Genomic DNA, 22,527 nt, shown 5'->3' with positions numbered 1-22,527 from the left:
GGATTCATATGTCCCCTCCGCTGGCCTGAGATCCACCAGCAGGACCCACTGAGCTCTCTGGCGGTTCAGGAGCGCCATCTGGTGGCCGATCGGCGCAATCGCCAAACAGGATGTTGAATAGAGGTTGTCCTAGACGACCGTAGTACTTCCGGCGCTCGCTATAGGTCCCGCGACTCTGGCTCGTCACACTACACAGTGATCGATTGCCAATAACTCGATAAACAACATGATTTGGACGTATATACCATTATACAAGCTGGAGATGGACCGGGTAAATTTACATCCCATAATGATAAGATTTCAACTCGACGATGATCGCCCAACGGCGCGCGGAGACTGGGGTGAGTTTCAGCGTGTAACGTTACCGTCTTCGATACTAACTGCTATTATCAACATTTGACCCACATTAGATGATTGGTATAACGCTGCCCACGGAATTATAAACGCCCCCTAGCCCATCCGGTCAACATCAGATGACGTGTAGTAACTTCTAGAAGTACGTCTAGTTGGAATTTTTTATATCGCGCTGATTGCCATAAAACTGTATTGCATCATCAATATAATGCATTTGGGGCTATAGATCACGTTCTGGAGAAAGCTGCAGAAAGAGATGAAAACATACTTATACATTAGACCATACTTTACTATGAATATGTGAATGAAAAAGTTTAACGTTGCTACACAATGAACAATACATATAGGACTTTGAATGGGCCCTAATAATGGCAATGTAGCAATAGAATTTAAAAAGTTATAGCCATGCAAAGAAGGGGTACTTCTCCATAGACAAATAGAGCCGGCAACCTATGGTATATCATTAATTTAACCCAAGGCAACCAAAGTGTTAGACATCCCAATACCCCCCCCCCATAAAAAAAGATTTTGGTCACATATTATTAAAAGCATCATACTTAAGTGCTATAAGGACATTAGGGATGGGTACCTTTCACATTTAAACCGGTACCGGTACCTGTGAATCGATACCGGTACCCAACGGTACCTTTTTTCGGTACTTTAGTCTCAAGAAAATCCAAACTTCAAATAACTACAATTTCGACAGTTTTCGGCTTGTCATTGCTCCAACTGCTTTGTTGTTGAATCAAGTAAAATCCTAGGTAAGCATATATTGTGCGTGTGAACGTTGACACGAAAAGAAAAAAGTAAAAAAAAAAAATGTATAAAAAATATTTTTTTTTCTTTTCTTTTTCTTTTTTTTTCGGTTTCTCACTTGATTCGATACTCGGTAGTACCGACGTGTTTCGGTTCGGTACCTCAAAAGTATCGAATTCGGTACCCATCCCTAAAGGACATTCACAATTAATCATAATGTGTTACAAGCATGGATGCATCTATGGTTTCATGGATGCATCTGTTTTTTACACGAACAGATAGAACCACAATGACATCGTCGCCCATTGTGTTGTCTCACAGTATTTTAGCTAAAAGTAGCTTATTTTCAACACACGTCCTTGGAGCAGGATGATACATGTGTGGTTAGGTGCCCATTCTTGTCCAACAAGGTGAGACTGAGCATGTCGACCCCTGCCCCGTGTCGAGAGGTGCTCTCCCCCTGGAGCGGTGTACTCGAGGCTGTCCGCCGACGGTGCGGGCTCCCGAATGTATCTGCGCTAAACCGCCAGTCTCCTGGCATTGATAATCGCTCCTCTCTCTCCCCTCTCATCACAATCCTAATTAAACATTCCAAACCATATCCTGGTGGCACATGTCTTACGGTGTAAAGCCAGCTCACTCCCAAGCAAAACACGTGTTATTTTTAATGTGCTGTTTACCGCGCCTCATTGCCCAGTCACTCCGTGCCAAATGCTGCGTAATGGATGTGATGAAGTAGCCCGGTTTACTAAAAGCTCTAATTTATCAAATATATAAAGTGTTTCGATTTGTGTGATGTTTCCAATTCCCTCCCCTCCCTCCAATTTTCCTGGTGGCTCATGCGTACCGTAATCATGTCACCATGTATGCTTCTTTGACCTAGGTGTTCACTTGAGGCTGTGCTACAGTACCAGCTGGATTTCTTGTAACGCCCTTGATGAACTTGTAACCCAGCAACACCTTTTGTCACAGACACATTCTTCCGTCCATTAGCTTAACGGACAAAATAAGCGCTATTCATACAATTGTCAATACACTTGTTTTAATAATTAAGCAACCATCAGCCCTGCCCTTATGCCTGCAATCGCAGCACCAAAATCTCGCAGTGTAGCACTCCCTCTCGTTCATTATTGTTTGAATAAATCCTCCCAGTGTAGCACTCCCTCTCGTTCATTATTGTTAGGGCTGACCTTCGAAGCTTTTTTTGGCAATCGAAGCTTCGGGGCCGAGCTTCGATTTTTAATTCGAAGCTTCAGGGATCCTTTTTTTTTTTTTTTTTTTTATCTTATGTTGTGGGACTTGTACAGCACTTTGGTAAACGTTGTTGTTTTTAAATGTGCTCTATAAATAAAGTGGATTGGATTAATTAATTAAGTAGCCCCTTTCGTGACTGTGACGCAGCCAATAAGGTTTCACTCGGCTGTGTGATTTAATTCAAGGTGGATCGCTGTTGTCGTTTGAACAACTTCAGATTTCATGGGAACTACCAATCCCCCAAATCAAGAATGTTTAAGATGAATGAAGTAAGATTTTGATTATTTGAAATATGGCCTGTGTAGACTAAACTATGCACAGAATTACCGGTATGTCAGTCTACAAGGTCCGGATTCTACATGGTCCGGCAATGTAGACCTTATAGACTCTACTACAGACCAATTATCAGTTAATGTTCATGCATTTTTAAGAAGGGCTACTTCCACAAAAAAACAAAGAACTCACAAACATCTCAGTAGCACCTTATCTAAATGTTCTATTTCATATATGGAGATTCATATTTATTTATGTATTGCATGCATTTCTACTTTTTATTTCCTATTTTGTTTATTCATCCCAGTATCTTTCTTTCTTATGTGTGGAATTCTACAAGGCATGTAGGTGTATATGTGTTTGAGGATGATATCCTTCAAACAGGCAATAGTGATGATATAATTTGGGCAGTGCTGAGCTGGGTTACTTTCCTCCAGTGTATTTGTCCCCCGGCCCCACCCAATGGCCCCATGCACACACGCACACACACACGCACACACACACACATCGAAGTAAAAAAAAATAATAATAATATATACACAGATTTGTAATTCGAGGGTATGTTTTACAAATCCAAGGGTACAGGTTTGTAATTCGAGGGTATGTTTTACAAATCTGAGGGTACGGATTTATGACTCGAGTCTAGGGGTGGGACGATACATCGATCCAGATCGATACATCGATGTAATTATCAACAATCGAATCGGATCGATGCGATGTAATAAGATCGATTCATATCGATACTCTTATTTTGAAAATCCTGTGGCGAGTCTCATATCCGCCCAAGAACAACAGCAGTAGCTCCGTGTGTGTAGATGTTACAGCATAGCATTCTCCCTTTCTGTGTGTGTGTGTGTGCGCGCGTCTTTGGAAAGACCAGATGAGGTCAGAGGAGTTTGATGTTTAAATGTTATTTAAACATAAACAATATAATACATAATAAATGTAGGCCTATACATGATCATGCAACATCAACAAATTGTTGTAGGAACGGTTTGGGAGAGGGAGGTTGTGAGTTTTGAGTTCCAAAAAATGTAGCTTAAAGTTTAAAGCTCAATATATAAAAAACGTGGCACTTTACAGTGAACAGGAGGTCTATTTGTATTAAAAACAATAGATTGATTTTCCTTTAAATGTCTGGAAGAGCTCAAAAATACAAATGTCAAATGATATTTTCATTACCTTTTTTTTGTTGATCTAAATGTTACTGATTGTGTTAAATGGGCATATGATATCATCTCATATCGATCGCAGGCACCTGAATCTAATCGTATTGTATCGTGAGAGACTTTGTGATATCGGCAAATATCGTATCGTTGTCCAAAGAATCGATATCGTATCGTATCATGATGAAACTGGTGATTCCCACCCCTACTCGAGTCTAGGGTACGGTTTATAAAATCCGAGGGCATGGATTCGTAATATGATACTGATTATTTATTAGTCCCTTAGGTGGGCTCTGTAAACATTTGTTTTCAATGGCACTACAGATATTTTTTTTATCTTATTAGTTATTACCCATGCTCCAGTGTTTAAACTTCCCATTTAAACAACATGTTCCAACCAGTGGTGCAGTCGTAATATGGGAACTGTTCAAACGCCATGTGCACTCCTGTGCACGTGCGCGCGCATACATGTTCCCTCGGTTGCGCACAGAACAGATGATTATTATGCATAAATGTTTTAAATGTAATTGTAGTTACAATTTCTTTAATTGAATTAACTTAAACTAGAAAAGTAAATACAAACTAAATTAACAATGTAACTTAGAGTTAGTTTACAGAAGGACAGTTTCCTTCAGAGACTGAAGCACAACTTAATGTCTCATCCTTCCAGTCGGGACCACAGATCAAGCAACCCCCCACCAGCTCTTCTCGTTGTTATGCTATCGGTATCCTATTATTATGCAAAATCTAGGTGATAAGTGCCGGCCGGAGCGACGAGTCCAGTGACAATTGTGAACGCATTTTTGTGTGCGTGCGTGCACATCCGCGCGCACTTCTGCCTCAGTGATTTACTACAACGCCGTGTAACCGTGTGTGTGCACGACTGCATCGCTGGTTCCAACTAGGGCTATCAAAGACGAATTTGGAATGAATCCAAAGTCAAATGGAATTGGTTTGATGGAACATTCACATTATCTAGATCAGGGGTGTCAAACTCATTTTCACAGAGGGCCACATCAGCATTATGGTTGCCCTCAAAGGGCCAAAGACCGTATAAATGTTAATGTAATGTAAAATAAATGTAGCTACTCATTTACATATTGTTAAACATGTTGTTTCTGTATTTATTACTTATTCAAGTTATACATATTGCATATGCATTTGCATAGATGTAAAAATATGTTAGCTTGTGTTATTTTAACATAATTTTCGTTTATCAGAACCCCATATTACTCCATTAATCAATGATCAAACCATTCAAGTAAATAACAAAGAAGAAGATCATCAAATACAAGCTATGACATTAAGTTTGTTCAAAAACTTTTTGTCAGTCAAGAGGGGCAGAACTAACAACTGAGCTGCAAAGAACATGTGGGACAGATGTAGCAGATGTTACAAAAACAAATGGCTGCACACAACCTTGCAGAGGCCATACATCCAACTAATGGAAGATAGTTTAATTAACTTTAATTAACAGATTGCAGAATGGGTACAGTACAGTACAGCTCAATACACACAATTGTTAAGGGGATGCAGACCAGAGAAAGACTTTCGACTTGTTTACATCAGGGTCCACCATTTTCAATTCGTAATGAAATTGCTATTATGTGTCTGCATGAACACACAACTGTAACTGTACTAAAAAATAACAAAATAAGGGTTGTCTCAGTTCACAACTATATTGGTAAAGTTTTGGGTGGGACTTGTTTGCGTCCCTACAGCTTCTTATTCTTTGAATTGAGCGAGATGCTCGGTTATGTCACACAGCCAGTTTGCATCCGACAGTTCAGACAATATTTCTTCAACCCTTTGTTAGGGATGCACGATAATTATGACGTCATCCCGATAAACTCGATAACGTTATTGATAGCTCCGATAACATATAATACATTTTTTGGTTAAAAGAAATCCGGTGTGGGTGGATTTGGATGAAGGGCGCTTGTTTTTATTATAGCCTCCTCCCGTTTTGCCAGTACTGTGGTAAAACTGATAGCGTGTGGTTTAGGAACAGGGAGTTTTTCACAAATCGAGCGCTCCCTTTCTTGGCTGGCAGGGCTGTACACTGCGATGATATCATCGCGAATTGCCCCTTTAATTGGCCGTTGCGATTGGTAAATATTATCTGGGGGCGGGCTTGCGAGTAGTGCTTTCAAGCCTTGGATTCGCATTTCACTCCTAAATTATCCAAGGCGTGTGATGACGCCACTCACGCGAGCTGAGCAGTGAGCACTCAGCAGGTATGATCAGCGAGAACAATCGACTGAGCACTCACTCTGATAGGGCAAGTGTACCGGTGGAATAAGTCCCCGCGTCGGCAAAATGTCAGGCTGAACTCGCGATGCATCTTGTTGTAGCGTCTTTGCATCATCAAAAACCGATGCATTGATATAATTTCCTCTCATCCACTTGTCAGCAGTGCACTGTGACTGCACACACACACAGCAGATACTATTGCTTCGCTACTACATATAAGGCGAGAGCCGCGTCACAGTTATCAACAAACAGTGGAAGTCGAGGAGACATGAATAGAATTGCTCAACATGCTAACGCCAGTAGCCTCTGGCTAACGCCAGTTAGCCGTTCAGCTAACGCTAAACTAGTGTCTTCTAACTAAAGTGACTCTGCAACACCAGTACCATTAGTGAGGAGGGGGGGGTATATTGAAGACGCTTGACAACAGGGGTTCAAAGATAACTTCACATTTATTGGTTATTCATTTCTTAATTATATCGCTTCATGCAATCCATCCAGGCTGGCTGCCTCCGTGTTGTTGACATAATGGAGCTACGGTCGTCGGAAAGTATAGACGACGCATCCTAGTGACCTAGTCTAGTGTGTGACATCATCAACTGTCGACGACAGCTCAGACGGGGACTCTCTCTCTCTCTCTCTCTCTCTCTCTCTCTCTCTCTCTCGATATAGATATAGATATAGATATAGATATAGATATAGATATAGATATAGATATAGATATGTATATATCTATCTATAATGGCTTTATTGGCATGACGTACTTCTACATGTTGCCAAAGCAATATTAAACATGGATTACAAACAGATATAAGTACATACAAAATATCATTGTAAAATATAGTATATACAAAAATGTTCATCATAAAATAGAACATAAAATATTACGGCATATCTCTCTCTCTCTCGTGTGTTTTTAGCTAAAGTGGATAGAAAAGACAGTTTATGCAAAAGTCTTCTTAGGCACCCAAGAGTTTTTATATAAATTGTCTTACAGTAGATTATTATTTTTAATAATAATATAAGCTGCATATAAGGAATACAACCAAATCCTCTGTCATACCATAAAATTGTATTATTTATTATTATTATTATTTTGCATCGTGTTGAATCGCATCGTATCGCCCCGAATCGCATTATGTTGAATCAAATCGTATCGAATCGTATCGTATCTCAACAGGGGGTGAATCATATCGCATCGCCCGGTGCTTCAAATGTATCGATAATGTATCGTATCGTTGGCACCGTATCGAGATGCACATCGCATCGGCCTCAGTGAGGAGATGCACATCCCTACAGTATAGGGCCCAGCTGCAGCTCCGGAGAATCCTGGCCGTAGCTGGAGGCTACTCAGTCAGTACACACAGACAGTGGAGCTGGTTGCATATAGCGAGCATTTAGACTTGTTGCGTGGTGGCGATGTCTCGCAGATAATACAACTACAAGTATGATTATATAATATATATATTTTATTAAAAAAAAATTATATACAAAATTTGCCCCTAAAAAATATTTTTTGCCCCTAAATTTCTCATTTAGGGGCAAGTGTGCCCCTAGTGAAAAAGCTTAGCGTACAGCCCTGGGCTGTGACGTAGTCACGTTACATTCGGAGACAGACAGTCGATCTGCCAATTACGTCCCACGGCTTGCACCCACCTCTTCTTCTTACCACCAATCAGAAGCTCTCGTTTGTTTATTTACCTCCGGATTGTCAGCCATTACTCTACTCGGAGCTAACGTTATCTCCCCGCCAGCCACATTGACAAGTACGAGCGCTTATACATTACTGGCAAATGTCTTGTTGCACTTGTGGCAACGAGTGTTGTCAGCATCGACTTTAGTAAAATAGACCCAGACTTTTGAACATTTCGTTCTCTCCGCCATTATGAGAGCAGAGCTGTCTGTACTGAGTCGGCAGCGCAGCACCCGTGTGTGTGAGTGAGTGTGTGTGTGAGTGTGTGTGTGTGTGTGGGAGGGAGCCCGCTCGCAGGCAGAGACAGAGGCAGGAGAGATAATAGACAACGGCCAACAAGATTAGTTTGCGACGTTTAAATTCCAAAAAAAAAAACTCCATAATTTCTCGAGTACCGATAGCAGTACCGATGACGTCGGAGCTTATAAATACTAAAAAAGAAAAAAAAAAATTGATAAAAAAAAATATATATATACAGTTAAAACAAATATTATAATACAATAAATATCGGGTATCGGTATCGGCTTGAGGAGCATAAAGTTATCGGTATCGGTGTCAAAAAATCAATATCGTGCATCCCTACCCTTTGTTACCTATTCCGCCTGGATCTTTTTTGTATTTTGGGCTCTAAAATTGTCAAAGAATGTCTGAGGAGTAAGTGCTTTTGGCTTTTTTCCTTTGTTACTTCATCAATACCTCAGATGTTCAACATACATGTATGTGTAATAACTAAGGCTGTCAAAGTTAAAGCTTTATTAACGCATTAACCCACAATTATTTTAACACCGCTATTTTTGAACCCAAGATTAATGTTTAAAAAAAAACTTTTTCAGAGCTCTTGGGGGGCCACTTCAAATGACGTGGCGGGCCACATTTGGCCCGCGGGCCATGAGTTTGACACTTATGATCTAGATCCTCTCTTATGTGCTCTTGTCCCCCCCTGCAGCCTTGTGCCAAAAAAAGGGCTGCCAAAAAAAGGGCTGCCGCGGTATTGATTTTTTCCTTGCCGCACAAATTTGCGAAATATTTCCTACCGCCGCGGTTACCACAAAAAAAAATATTAAAAAAAAAGTTTGAATGCATTTTTTTTTTAAGTAGTAGTAGTATACTCTTTATAGCATATAGCCTGCCTCTAGTCTAAATGTCTATCTTTAGAGGATGACTTTGCAGCATGAATATTGTTTGGGATTCGGCAAGCACGCATTCGTTATTGAAAGTGAAACACGGATTCGAAGTCTTCCCTCTGGTCGTGCGCCGTTCACTCGGTGTCGCGGGCAGCGGTGGTAGTGCCCGGCGGTTACCCCCCCGACCCTTTCTTCTTCTTATTATTATAAAGTTACTACTTATGATTAACAAAGGCATTTGATGTGTGTTCTATTATGATATGTGTGTAGTGTTCTGATAACGACTATTGGTGAAGCGATGTCGAGATTCATTTGGTTTGGCAGCGGGAGCTAGATTTGCGAGAAGCATGCAACTGCAGAGCAGCAGAGCTGACAGTTGTGCGCGCACAGTGCAATACTCCAATTCAGCCATTGGCAATTCAGCTGTTGGGTGGGTGGCGCTGCTGAGCGGTCTCCAGACCGGACCTGAGAGCGCCGCTGGCTCTATGGCTCTGCAGTTGCATACTATTGGTATGTTCTTCATTGGGAGGCGGAGATATAATAGTCATCACACAACGTTTATATTTCACGATAATGTTGCTGTCTCTCTCTGCCAAATTTCTCAGTTCTTCGCTTAATTTAATTAATACAAATGTCCAATATAACGGAATTCGTTAGCTCATAAAAATTTGATTATAACACACTGCTGTATTTAATGTCGGGCCGACTGCCGCGCATTGCTTTGGTTGAGAGTATTATTATAAATAACAGCGGTGATGCGGTATTCAGCTAAACTCTGCGGTGGGCGTGATGTAATCGCGGCAGCTCTAGCCAAAACGTATATGTTTTTTAAACTTTCTAGAAAATGATATAACAAAGATAGCCTGCATGCAGAATATTACTTAACACATTTTACTTAATCCACTACAGACAGGGGTTGGGAGGCAGACCAGCCCCTAGCAAACGGTACAAGCTACAAATAAATATGAATGCATTGATTTTTGGTGAAGTGATGTTAAGATTGATCAAATAATCGCTAATTTAACCTTCCATTTATTAATAATGGTCGATTACGCCTGTCTGGAAAGTTCTGTGTCCATACTAGTATACGTTTTGGGTTGGAAAGTTTTAAGTCTCACATCAATCTGTGCTTTGCCTACAGCAGGTGCATATTGGCTCTCTCTATTGGGCAGGGGAGAGGTACCCTATGGAGCTGGGCAGCACACAAGGCGCCTTATGACTATTACACCTTCCAAATGAAAGGAACCTTAGAACTTTAAAGGAACACAAACATGTTTTATAACCGCCAATTTGCAAGTTGTAATCTATAGATTAACCGACTACCGGCAGGGCTCCAGACTAACTTTTTTCACCACCGTCCCAGAACCGTCCCGAAATACAATTTTAACCGTCCCAAAGTGAATGTAACCATCCCAAAAATCGAATGTCGTTTCTTTACTTTGGTTTTGTCGTCTATAGTTGTTATTGCCATAAGAAACACCATTCAGAGAAGGGGAGAATACATTGATTTAGTCAACTCAAAAGGCTCCCAGGTGGAAAGATTTCACAAGAATAATTATGATTAAAAAATAAATAAATATATATATATATAAAGAAAAGTGTTTAACAAGGTGCTAGTATAGGGATATTTGGTCACGGTGCTGTTATAGTCAACCAATTGGAGCCATGTTGATTATTCCTTCCATAGGAAAATATATTTAAATGTATTTGTATTTTATTTCGTTTTAGTTTTTTTGGTTATTACAAATGTGTGTGTTTATGGTTGAAAATGTTAGAGATAAATAAAGATCAAATCAAATCTAACTGAATCCCTCTTCTAACAAGAAAGAAAAACGTAGTTTAGCTTTAAACTATATAATGTCATTGTGTCCAGAGATTCCACCTTTGATAACTAAAGTAATGACACTTGACTAGTAATGAAACATGTCCCTTAGATCGCGCTGTCCTCCTGGTCGATATTGATAACTGCTGCTAAAATAAAATAAAATAAGTCCCGAGTCGAGACTCCGTGCTGCTTCCAACGAATCCCAATAGTATGCAACTGCAGAGCCGCAGAGCCAGGGGCGCTTTCAGATCCGGTCACAGGCCCGCTCAACAGCGCCCCCCACCCAACGGCTGAATTGCCAATGGCTGAATTGGAGTATTGCACTGTATAGTATTGCATGCTATTCGCAAATCCAGCATGAGCCAGCTCCTGCTGCAGCCGTCGTTATCAGAACACTACACACATATCATAATGTTTACAGCAAACTGTAGTTGATCACCAGGTATGTTTTATTAACGTAGAATATATATGCGCGCACTGACAGTCGGCTAATTGACATTTCCTGTGAACAAAATAAAATCCTCTCCGTCCCGTTTGCGTCCCAAAAAAGATTTCTGTTCGTCCCAAATCAATATTTGATCGTCCCCGGGACGACGGGACATCGTTAGTCTCGAGCCCTGACTACCGGTAGTCATTAGTTGCATCCCTACTCGACATCTGAGAAGCACTTTTTGGAAAATATTTGCACTTCAGCCGAATGTCACTTCTAGACTTTGCAAAGAGCAACAAAGTATAAATAAAGGCTAATATGAGGATCCATGTTCAAGTCATAGCTTACAATTACAGGTTACAGCTTGCCCAGCTGCAAACCAAGTTGGGACGGGCATCTGCAGCTTATAAAACACGATTCTTTTCTGCTTCGGATGAAAAGCATTGCATAATCTTTGTTGATATGTTTACTCTGTCAGTGAGTTTAGAGATAACTGCCTGTTAGGGTTGCTGCGGTGATGTGGAATTTCCCATGACTAATAAACTCCTGACAACACCGGTTACACCAGATATTTTACAAAATGCAGCCCAATATCTGTAGAGACTAGAGCTTACTATGATCTGTAACGTTATGTGGCTACATTGCTCCGCTGTGTCTGTCCATCTACATCTGTTTTTAATACATTTTCAATTGGACAGACTGAGTTGAAGTTGGGTTCTAATTTAGAAATAAACCAACAGATGGTAATACCTTCCGTCACTTTTCGATCTGTTCATTGACTGATGGATCAATGTAACGTATTGATCACATACTACTGCGTAAACATACTGTTGCTGGTCTGAACTGGTCCTCTGAGCTTGTCTCCAATCGAGCTTTCACTACTGTGGGGTTTAATCCAAAATATTTCCAAACCCTCCGCTCGTGTCATCTCCGAGAGCCTTCTTTCTCTCCTTCGTGTGAAGTTAAAAGTAAAACTACTCAAGTGAAAGTGAAATAAAAAAAATAGCTGTGGTCTACACAGACACGTTCAGTTTATGTTTTTATTTTAATGTGGGCACTGATATAAAAAAAATTACTAAAAGGGTTTATTTATATATATATAGTTCCTTAGTACAAATATGTTAGTTCATTCGTACAAAAATTTACTTAATTGGTTTATTTATATATATATATCAGTGCCCACATTCAAATAAAAAGTAACTCGGACTACCGCAGCACAGCATATATTGCCAGTTTGTTGCAAAATGCACAACCTATTGATTATTTCCTGTTGGCAGGCCTACTAATGTTGCTGTCATAGCAGATAAAACACACTATTACCTTGTTAGTTCTAAACGCTCCATGCCCTGCTTTCTTGTGGCAATATGTACATTTTATCTTTTAATATTATAATGTTTGAATTTGCCCCATTTGATTACATGTCTAGTCGAATGGTATTCTCGTGGGACAGTTGACAGCCCTAACTCCAGACGACTTTCACAAGACGGAACAGAGTGGTGTGAGTTGTCCTCTAGTCTACAGGCTACGGTGTCATAGAGGTCAAGCGGTTTATTTGTTTCAGGTGCTGATAGATGGCTTTATAAACGAGAAGGGCACTCGAATAGACGCCTTTATTACCTGCGTGCGAGCGGGGAAAGCCGGCAAGCACTTCTGTCCCCCACCTCAACATCGATTTCAATGGACAATGGTGGAAATTAATTCAAATAAAATACTTGTCATCTAGCGATTTGAAAACGATTTAGAGAATTATTCAGGTCCTTGCCCTTCTGTCAACCTATGTGCAATGTTTTAACCAAATTGGATCTGAACTGTATAGGAACTATGGCTGCTGCAGACATACAGGGCGATCACAATACTCTATATGAGTGCTGATGGAAGCTGGCTGTGTGCAGTGCGCTCTGGGGTTCAACATAAATACTCCCCCCCCCCCCCCCCCCCCCCCCCCCCCCCCCCCCTCCTCCATGTATGCTGGACCTCTGTCTCAACATTTGCATCGAGGCTCCACATTGTCAGGGTTTGTATGTCCTAGATATTGTAAATGCTAATTACAACAAGGGGCTTTTAATCCACTCACTTGTTTGCCAGGAAAAATGCTGCTTGCTCGTCATTCAGTGTCATAAAACAGTAGGAAGCCTAGCCAACTGGTGTTATAAATATTATTCTAATCGCGGCTATCCTACACAAAAGAGAATGGCACAACTGCCTCATGTTTTGGGGCAATTAAACACCATATCAACCTATTTTTATTGGCCAATTGACATAACATTGCCCACTAATATATTCCTGGCATACCCTCATAGATGCACACACTACAACCCCATTAATATACAGGGAGGGGGAAATGTTTGAAGTAGAGTTGTCCTTTCATCTGTCGAAGAATCATCTGGTCTCCCAACCATCAATTTGTCAAAAGATAATTTCCTATGTTTTCCCCATAAAATGGATTAGTCTGTTGGCTAATTTCCAAACCTTTTTGGTACCAGAGAGGTAGCTAGAGACAACATAACAGAAAGACTTAAGTATAAGTACATGAGCACATTTGTATGAAAACACATGTAGGCTTTATATCAGATGTGGGGAGGGGGGGTGCTTGCCGTGACGTGACACGACTCCCACAGCTGGACAGCAGATTAATTAAGCCATTTTAATTTGTTGGAACACTGAAGTGTGGACACGCTAAATGATAGCTTGTATAGTGCCATTTGAAGACGAAACGAGGTAAGGTCAATTAACAGGACTCCGAAATGAATGAGCAGCAATCGTTAATTGTGGCATGCTGCAGACATTCACAATGCAGGACTCTGGCTTCCAGTGAAACCTTTTGCTGTTGTTTTTTCGGCTCTGTACTCCAGCATGGATTTGAAATTAAACAATAGCTATGAGGTTAAAGTGCAGACTTTCAGCTTTAATTTGATGGTGTACCTTTTGGGAATACGGTGCAAAAGGGTGCTTGGTTTTGGAAAAGATTACCATCAGAGATGTGCGTAGTACCAAATAGGCTGTCTTGTTTCCAGCATATTTATGGGACCTCCCTGCTTTTTACCTTTTTTATTATGAATCTAAGCACATTAATCTCTCTTATGTCGTAAAGTATTGATATGCATCAGACCCATAATTTGTGAAATTACGTTGTCTTTCGAACAAAGCTGAGGCCTTGCAATACATTTGAATGAGACTTAATTGGATTTAGGTGTACAGTCAGACCCTCCGGGTTTCTGCGATTGCAAGAATTAACGCATATGCAACCGATCCTGGCAATATTTCGGACGGCTTGCTAATTTAGTCAATCCTGGCAATATTTCTACATAAAATGGTCAGGCTGATCGCAATATTCTGGTTCGCCCGCAATATTTCTGCATAAAATGGTCAGGCTGCTCGCAATATTCTGGTTTGCCCGCAATATTTTTGCATAAATAGTCAAGCTGCTCGCAATTATCTGTTTCTGGTTCTGGTTCTCATTACCAGTTTAATTTTCCTAAACAAAAATCAAAAGCTTTTTCATGGACTAAATTTCACAATTTACTGCAATTATCTCGCAATAAAACACTGATGTTGCAAATGGCATGCAGGATGTTATATGTTATGTTACAATAAATACGGTCAATAGCACTTAGAATCTGAATATATGCTATGAGTAAGTAAAGTATGCTATGAGTAAGTAAAGTATGCTGTATACATAAGGTACCCTAACTGGCATGATATAAGTCATACATTATACATTGTAGTCTATGCATTTTACAGACACACTTGGTGATCAGACACTCCTAGTAGTTCTCAGGTATTGCTGTCATTAGTTCTCTGGGTTGCTGGCAGTGGTCCCTGTCAGGGTTGCAGTCGTAATATCAGAAGTGCCTGTACTCCGTTTAAATGACGCCACACGCTAGGGATGGGTACCGAATTCGGTACTTTTGAGGTACCGAACCGAAACACGTCGGTACTACCGAGTATCGAATCAAGTGAGAAAGAGAAACCGAATTTTTTTTTTCATGTCAACGTTCACACGCACAATATATGCTTACCTAGGATTTGACTTGATTCAACAACAAAGCAGTCGGAGCAATGACAAGCCGAAAACTGTCGAAATTGTAGTTATTTGAAGTTTTGATTTTTTTTTTACGACTGAGGTAGGTAAATTACATTTCTTGAGACTAAAGTACTGAAAAAAGGTACCGTTGGGTACTGGTATCGATTCACAGGTACCGGTATCGGTTCAAATGTGAAAGGTACCCATCCCTACCACACGCGCATACATGTTCCCTCGCGTGCACACAGAACAGATGATTATTATGCACAGTAGGAAACATGTTTGTATAGGAAATTACTAGTTTTAGTTTAGTTTTTGTAAATATTGCCTTGAGGATGTAGCCTTCAATATATAAAGAAATTATATTGTCAAACAAACAATGTTTTAAATGTAATTGTAGATACAATATTGTAGTTACAATTTCTTTAATTGAATTAACTGAAACTAGAAAAGTAAATACAAACTAAATTAACAATGTAACTTACAGTTTACAGAAGGACAGTTTCCTTCTGAAGCACAAGAAATGTCTCATCCTTCCAGTCGGGACCATTGTCACACTGAGAGGTTCCACAGCTCAAGCAAACCCCCACCAATTGGTACAGGGCTTGTATTTTGGTTTTGCACTTCTCGTTCTTTGTTATGCTATTGTTATGCAAAGACTAGGTGATAGCTGAGTACCGATACTTGGCGCACGGATGACTAGTTGAGTGAAAGTTGTGAACGCATTTTTGTGTGCGCGCGTGCACATCTGTGCCCGTACTTCTGCTCAGAAAAGTGCTGGGAAGGCGTGGTACCGCGTGGCATGACCACTGCACCCCTGCTCCCTGCCGACTGTTGTGGAGCCTGATGGCCGCTGGTACAAAGGACTGGCCGAGGCGGTTAGTGGTGTGTCTGCAGGCCGGGTATGAGTGTGGCTGAACGTGCTTCTCATCTTGGCTAATGGGGGGTGGCAGGGGTTCTCTGACCAGCCTTCCTCACCAGCTTGTTCAGTTTGTTGGTGTCCCTTGAGATGATGTAGCCCCCCCAGCATACAACAGCAAAGAAGAGGATGCTGGCTACTACAGACTGGTCAAATGACTGCAGCAGTCTATTGCACACATTGAAGGACCTGAGTCTCCTCAGGAAGAACAGGCTGCTCTGTCCCTTCCTAATAGCTATTGGAGACAAGACAATAGTATGGGATAGTTGAGTGTTATTGTAACTGAGGGGTACAATTCCCTGACTGTATTGTTAGATATGGTATTTAATACCACTACCTCTTGTACTTTAACTTCTGGCCATCCAGTACATGATATAAGTATGATGAACACTTTCCCACCTGATGAAACGAATCCACACAAATGTACAAATCGAAGGTTTAATATAGCAAAAGGTATATACAACGTTCACTTGTTTACACTTATGATTTGAAATATGCACTTTTATGGCAAATGAGTATTCGTAGGTAAATCAACATTGAATGTCCAATCTCTGGTTACGCAGGGAGTAAGTATACAACCTGGATATTTAGGAAACTATAGCGATGGTACTTAAATGATTATAGCTGGATACACTAAGGGGGGGGGGGGGGTCCCGCTGGTTGTAAGACAGTAGGAGGGGGGGGTTAGAGAAGCCGCTGGCGGTATCCCATCTGGCCGACGGTGTCTTGGGAGAATTCAAAGTCTTGAACACGGTGCCCACAGAACCTCGGTCCGCAGACGAACACAGCTGGACCTTCTGGTGGACGGTAGCTGCCGGTCCACAACGGAGAGACGTGAGGCGACCTCACTGGTGTAGAGCGCCGTCTCACCTGGAGTCCTCTCCGGGGGGTAGTTCCAACACTCCGCAGTGTTGGCCTTTATCCATGGAATAATCAAAGCATAATCCAAGCCGTGGAAGGCTCGCCGTCGTCCGGGTAGAGTAATCCAATATACAGGTCCAGTCGCCCTGGCCCGGAGCTCCTCGGATGCAAGCACCACTAGGGGTCTGCCCAGCCTGCATAAGCGTCCAGATAACGTCAGGAACGATGGGGGTACTGATAACTTTAGAACTCTAACCGAACGATGCACCATACATAAATAGACTATTATTAGCTTAATAGAATACGTCCAACTCGACGGTATAGTGCCAAACTATGACTATTCAACTATTAATCTACACGATATCTCAATGCCTATTCTGGGGCCAAGTAGGCCTTACTACACCACACGTGCGTCGTGGGGAGGCTTCGCGTCTGTCACTCTGTTGGAGGGTAAAGAACTGGACTAAAAGAAAATTCTACTTTACTTGCGCCATATATATATGCGCTATGAACAAATAGTACCATTCGTATTTCGCCCGACATATTCCTGCGCGGAACCGGGGCTTGCCACGACATGTTGGGCGGCACGATTGAACTTGGACCTAGGGGTATGGCAACCTGGCGCCAGGTTCTCGTCCAATGGTAGAATGAAACTATTATGGGCTGTTTAGTAGACTAAAGGGATATTCAGTGCATATTGTACAAGGAATATACAGGGGATATCAAACGATATACAAATACAATTAAATATATATATATAAATAAATATATATATTCGGTTTAATCTGATCCTTCACAACAGTTATGTTGTCCAGTCAAAGAAAATAGAAATCATCACCCCTCTGTCACTATATGTGAAACTACAGAATCAATTTGACTTTTTCCTGTCCAATTTTACTATGGAAGTCAATAAAGGAATTAGTATGTGTTCTGTTTTTGTTTTGGTCAGAGAAAGCACAAGGCAAGGTTTTAGCGCTTTCCATTTTTCTGAGATAAAAAGCTGCCGGAGAACAACACCAACCTGTCAAGCACACTCTGCTAATGAAATGAATGAATAATGACTAGAGACGGTAATAACACGGCAGGGACATGGGACGTTACAATAGGACAATTGGAACAGTTCAATAATTTTCTTGTTCTGATTTGGACAACGCAGCTTTTAAATTCACAGCTTTTCGAGACTGAGTTTCTGTTCACGGTCCCTCACTAGTTCAAAGTCAGTGCAACTCAACCACAGCAGAATGGTCTCTTTTTATCTCTCTCTTGTGTCTTGCACTCTTCTCAGCTGCAGCCCATTGCTTGTCCCCGACAGGGTCTAGATTATATCTATTGTTGATATTATCTATAAAATCTAATATTATTTAACATGCTAGATATCTGCTGGGCATCTGAGACCCATCGGCAAGTCACTCGGGTTTGCGTCTTGGAACAATTCACACATGGCGATTGAGCGCCGACACGAATGTGCAGAGCGAACACAGGGGCTTTATGTTGGCCATCTCCTTTTTGGACTGGTGGTGAGTGCAAATCGGGGCTAAAATCCTGTAGTGTGAACTTTGCATTAGTGGCCCCAGGTTAATGGGCAATCTTTAAGTATAAGTCTTTATTTGTCAGATTAACACACATGCACTGAGTCGCTGACGAAATGTTCTCTGCACTTCCCATTTATTGTCCCCTCTAATCAATATCTGCGTTTACATGGACCCTAATATTCCACTAATGATTGGAAATACAGCTAACTGCTGTCTAACTCATTGCAAGGTTTTGCAATCGGAAAGAAGACTATTTTGATTGAACAGACAACACCCAGACAACACGGCCCCCAGGGTGCTGAAAGGCATCCAGCTGGCAGCGCCATTCCAATACCTCTTCAACCTCTCCCTGAAGAGACTGAAGAGGGTGCCCCAGCTCTGAAAGACTCCCTTCATTGTCCCGGTGCCCAAGAAGGGATGCCTGTGATCTCTGCAAGGCCAACACACCAAATTGGAACTATTGAGAGGTACATAGATTACGTAGAGGGCCCATCTAACTTCATTCCAATGCAGAACTGGATTATTTGCAGGTTGCAGCAATAGTATATAGCTGCAGAGCGGTGCTCTCAGGACCGGCGAGCACGAGCGCAGCGCTCTCAGGGCCGGCGCCGGCGAGCACGAGCGGCGCTCTCAGGACCGCGTCCCAGTGCCACCCACCCAATGGCTGAGAGTATTGCACTGTGCACTGTATTGCACTGTGCACTACAAACAGGCCAGAGGACAGGACTGTACAAACTACTTCGAAGTGGTTATGCTTTGGCCCTCTTTTGAAGTGGGTTATGCTTAGAGTTATGGTTAGGGTTAGGTCTTAGCGGAAAAAATCACGCCTCACAGCAGGGCCGTCAGAGCGCCGGTCCTCAGAGCGCTGGTCCTGAGAGCACCGCTCTGCAGCTGCAGGCCCAGCTGCCCCACCACACACACACACTTTTGCATGTAATTCTTAGTATTATTTCATGTCACCATAACAAATGTATTTGGAGGCGATGTGAACCAAAAGCCCCTTAGAAAGATACTGACCCGAAGTCTTGATAATAATTTGATATCTGTTTCATCTCTTAGTCTAGCACAACGACTGGAAGGGGTATTTCCCAAAACAGTATTTTCTCTTTTTTTTTTATCTTTAAAGAGTGTTCCAAGGACCGAATTTTCCCCTTTGTAAATTCAGTTAATGAAAATATAGGTAGCTATATTTATTTGACTTCATCTGCGTTTAAAATGTCCCTACTCAAACTTCATACTGTACCCTTTTAAACCTCTAACCATCCCTTTTGTATTTTATTGAACCCATTTTTTCCCCCGTTTACCGGAAAGCAGAAACGGTCTAGTGACTGCAATGATGAATTGTAGTTGAATCATGATTTTGTTTTACCCCTTATTTTCGAGCAGTCTATGTTTATACCACAGGGTGGCAACATTTTCAAACAGTTCAGTCTAATTGACTGTAGGCCTGCACATGACCAACAATTTTACTACTTTTGATTGAATTGTAATTCAGACAAACATCAGGGCTCCAGATTCAGTGAGTTCACTTCTAAGGTACTGAAAATAAATGGGGCCACGGCATACTTAACATTTTGATTATGTATGCCTGGCTCTTTTAACAATGATATTGACATCCCATCATCACGTATGCATTTATGCATTGCTTGTTGGTTTACCCGCATAGCCAATGGACCAAAATCTACAAATTTGTAATGTAGTTTTTATTTCATTCTCTCTTGTCAGCATCAACTTTGTACATCATGCATGTTGTCAGCATCCAGAGTTCACACACACCTTTACCACAATCTTGCCTCCTCCGTTGATGCCCCCTCCCTTTCACCACCCCCCCCCCCCTCGAGAGCCGTACGAGCGCGCACGCGCGCGACACCGTGTGGGAATGGTTGTTGTGCGATCGAGGGGGTTGGGCCGCTAGGAACGAGCGGAGAGCTGCAAGAGTTTGTAATGTCCGCCATGTTGGCCATGGCGTATTGAACCGGAGAGGAACAGCGGAGTCTAGGGGAAAAAGAGACCGACCGAGAGAGACCGAGACCCGGGCCTGCCCGGCGCCGTTAGCACCGCTGCAGACCTACCCAGCTATCTATCGACCGGCCGGCTCCTAGAGGACGTTAACAGATCCATCCATGAGAGCTCGAAACGTAACTGTTGTTGTTCTTAGCAGATCGGATAGATTTATGCTGCATCTTATAATATAAAATGAGTAAATTGTCGTTTCGGGCTCGGGCGCTGGACGCTACCAAGCCTCTGCCAGTCTTCCGCTGCGAGGACTTGCCCGACCTGCACGAATATGCCTCCATCAACCGGGCGGTGCCGCAAATGCCAACTGGGATGGAGAAGGAGGAGGAATCGGTATGTTTTTTTCCTATGCTGCTTCACTTGAGATGGATCATTTTTTACATTATTCTCATATTGAGTGGCGCCACAGTCTCGCCTGCGCCAGCTTGTGCAAAATGGCCGCCATAGCTGCTTTTTTTGTGCACACGACGGATCGGTGCGAATAGCCCATATCGCCCCTTCATTCTTCCGTTAATGTTGTCGCAAGGATCCGGCCATTTGATATTTGTTTCATAAGCCGTGTTGTGCTCATTCGTATCGCTTGAAATTGCACCCGAAAGCACAAAGGGAGTCACGTGACCCGCGTCTCACCCACCATTTTGTTGACTTTTTTCTCGGTAAAGACAACTGGGGATGGGCCTTGGAAGTGGTGCGTTTGCCGTGAACCAACGCACGGGGGCGACACTGAGTCCCGGCAGGGTTTGACAGCTCGCCGCTGCGAGATGACAGCTCCGGGACCGCCATGTGTCCCGTTACGTAGGAGCTGACGTTCTGTAGAATTAACGTTTGCCGCCCGGTGCAAAGAAAACATTGGTATTATTCGTGTTACTTAAAATTGTAACGCATCTTAGGCGGACCTCTCTTGGTCCCTGTTTGTAAACGAGCTACTACTGCAGTGTATTTGAAAGGCCTTTTTGGAAGCTTGTATTGTTCAAGATGCCATGGCCATAACTACCTGTGCTATCATGCTCGTGACACAATTTTACATGTCTCACCTATTCCCGGTTCAGGGATTTTAACCCAGAGGACAGCCTATAATACATAATGACAGACACTGATACCTGCATCGCCACTTTAATTAGCCTGCTAGTTTTATTTCTGATCGTTGGGGTAGTGCCCAGAATGTGGTCAAGTATTTGCATGTGAATGGTGTGTAATAATCGATTTGGGTCTTAAGTTGGCCATTTGAACTCAAACGTATGGTCCAGTCTCTTTTAATAGTTGTTGCGCCTCGTTTTCTGCAGCAGGCCAGGATTGTGTTGCTCCCATTCAAATTATAATTCTCAATTTTAGACGTGATTTGTGTAGCAAAGGACGAGTCGGCAAAAAACAACCAGAACATAGCAACACGGCTCCTCATGTCCGATATAGCCTGGTCAAATCTGTGGTCGACTTGGCATGCACACAGGTCCCTGCTGCTGCTGCTGCTGCTGCTGCTCTCTCTCACACGGGGAGGAAACACACTGGACAGGACAGTGAAGTCAGCAGAATTCCTCCCTTCCCGCTCTTTTGCCAACGCCCCCCCCCCATCCCCTCCAGTGACTGTACATAGCTTATACACACAGTGTTACATAACACAGTGACAGGAGAGATAAAGAGGGCAGTTTTACTACAGGGCTGTGTGGCTTAGCTCCCTGACCCACATTCACTAGACTGTAGCCGTACCAGACAAGCGGAACGACCACATGCCTGCCCGCTCGACATGTCCACCCGAGCTATAGAAAACATGCTTGTTCAATGATATGCGTTTTATTGCATATTGCTTTGATACTTTAGTTTCATTCAGTTATTTATTGAGCCTTTAATATTCATTCAGAACACTTGACAGATAGTGTTTTATTGCATATTGTTTTGATACTTTAGTATCAACTAAATGTATTGAGCATTTTTTTATATTCATTCAGAACACTTGACAGATTGTGAACAACTTTGTTAAACGCATGGTACAAAGCCTTTCACCCTGCCGGTGTTCAGTTTGACTGTAACGCTCCGGCGGCGTCTTCCAGATGCA

At 42.1% G+C, this 22,527-nt stretch overlaps 1 protein-coding gene across 2 annotated transcripts in view; it reads left to right on the top strand.

The window, feature by feature from the left end:
* Positions 1-22,527, top strand: part of epc1a (enhancer of polycomb homolog 1 a) — a 109,836-nt gene that overhangs the window by 4,745 nt on the left and 82,564 nt on the right. The window contains exon 1 of one of the 2 annotated variants that reach the window (XM_084326658.1): positions 20,405-20,810. The exons of the other annotated variant lie outside the window; for it this stretch is intronic. Within the exon in view, the coding sequence (XP_084182784.1) occupies positions 20,658-20,810 (153 nt within the window). The 5' untranslated portion in view covers positions 20,405-20,657. Of the gene's footprint in view, positions 1-20,404; positions 20,811-22,527 lie in introns of those variants that run through there. 2 annotated transcript variants of the gene reach the window in all.

The sequence above is a fragment of the Notolepis coatsorum genome, assembly GCF_963971535.1.
Source record: "Notolepis coatsorum genome assembly, chromosome: 12".
Lineage (NCBI taxonomy): Eukaryota > Metazoa > Chordata > Actinopteri > Aulopiformes > Paralepididae > Notolepis > Notolepis coatsorum.
Note: the sequence above shows the minus strand (reverse complement) of the source record. Positions and strands in the feature narration are given on the sequence as shown.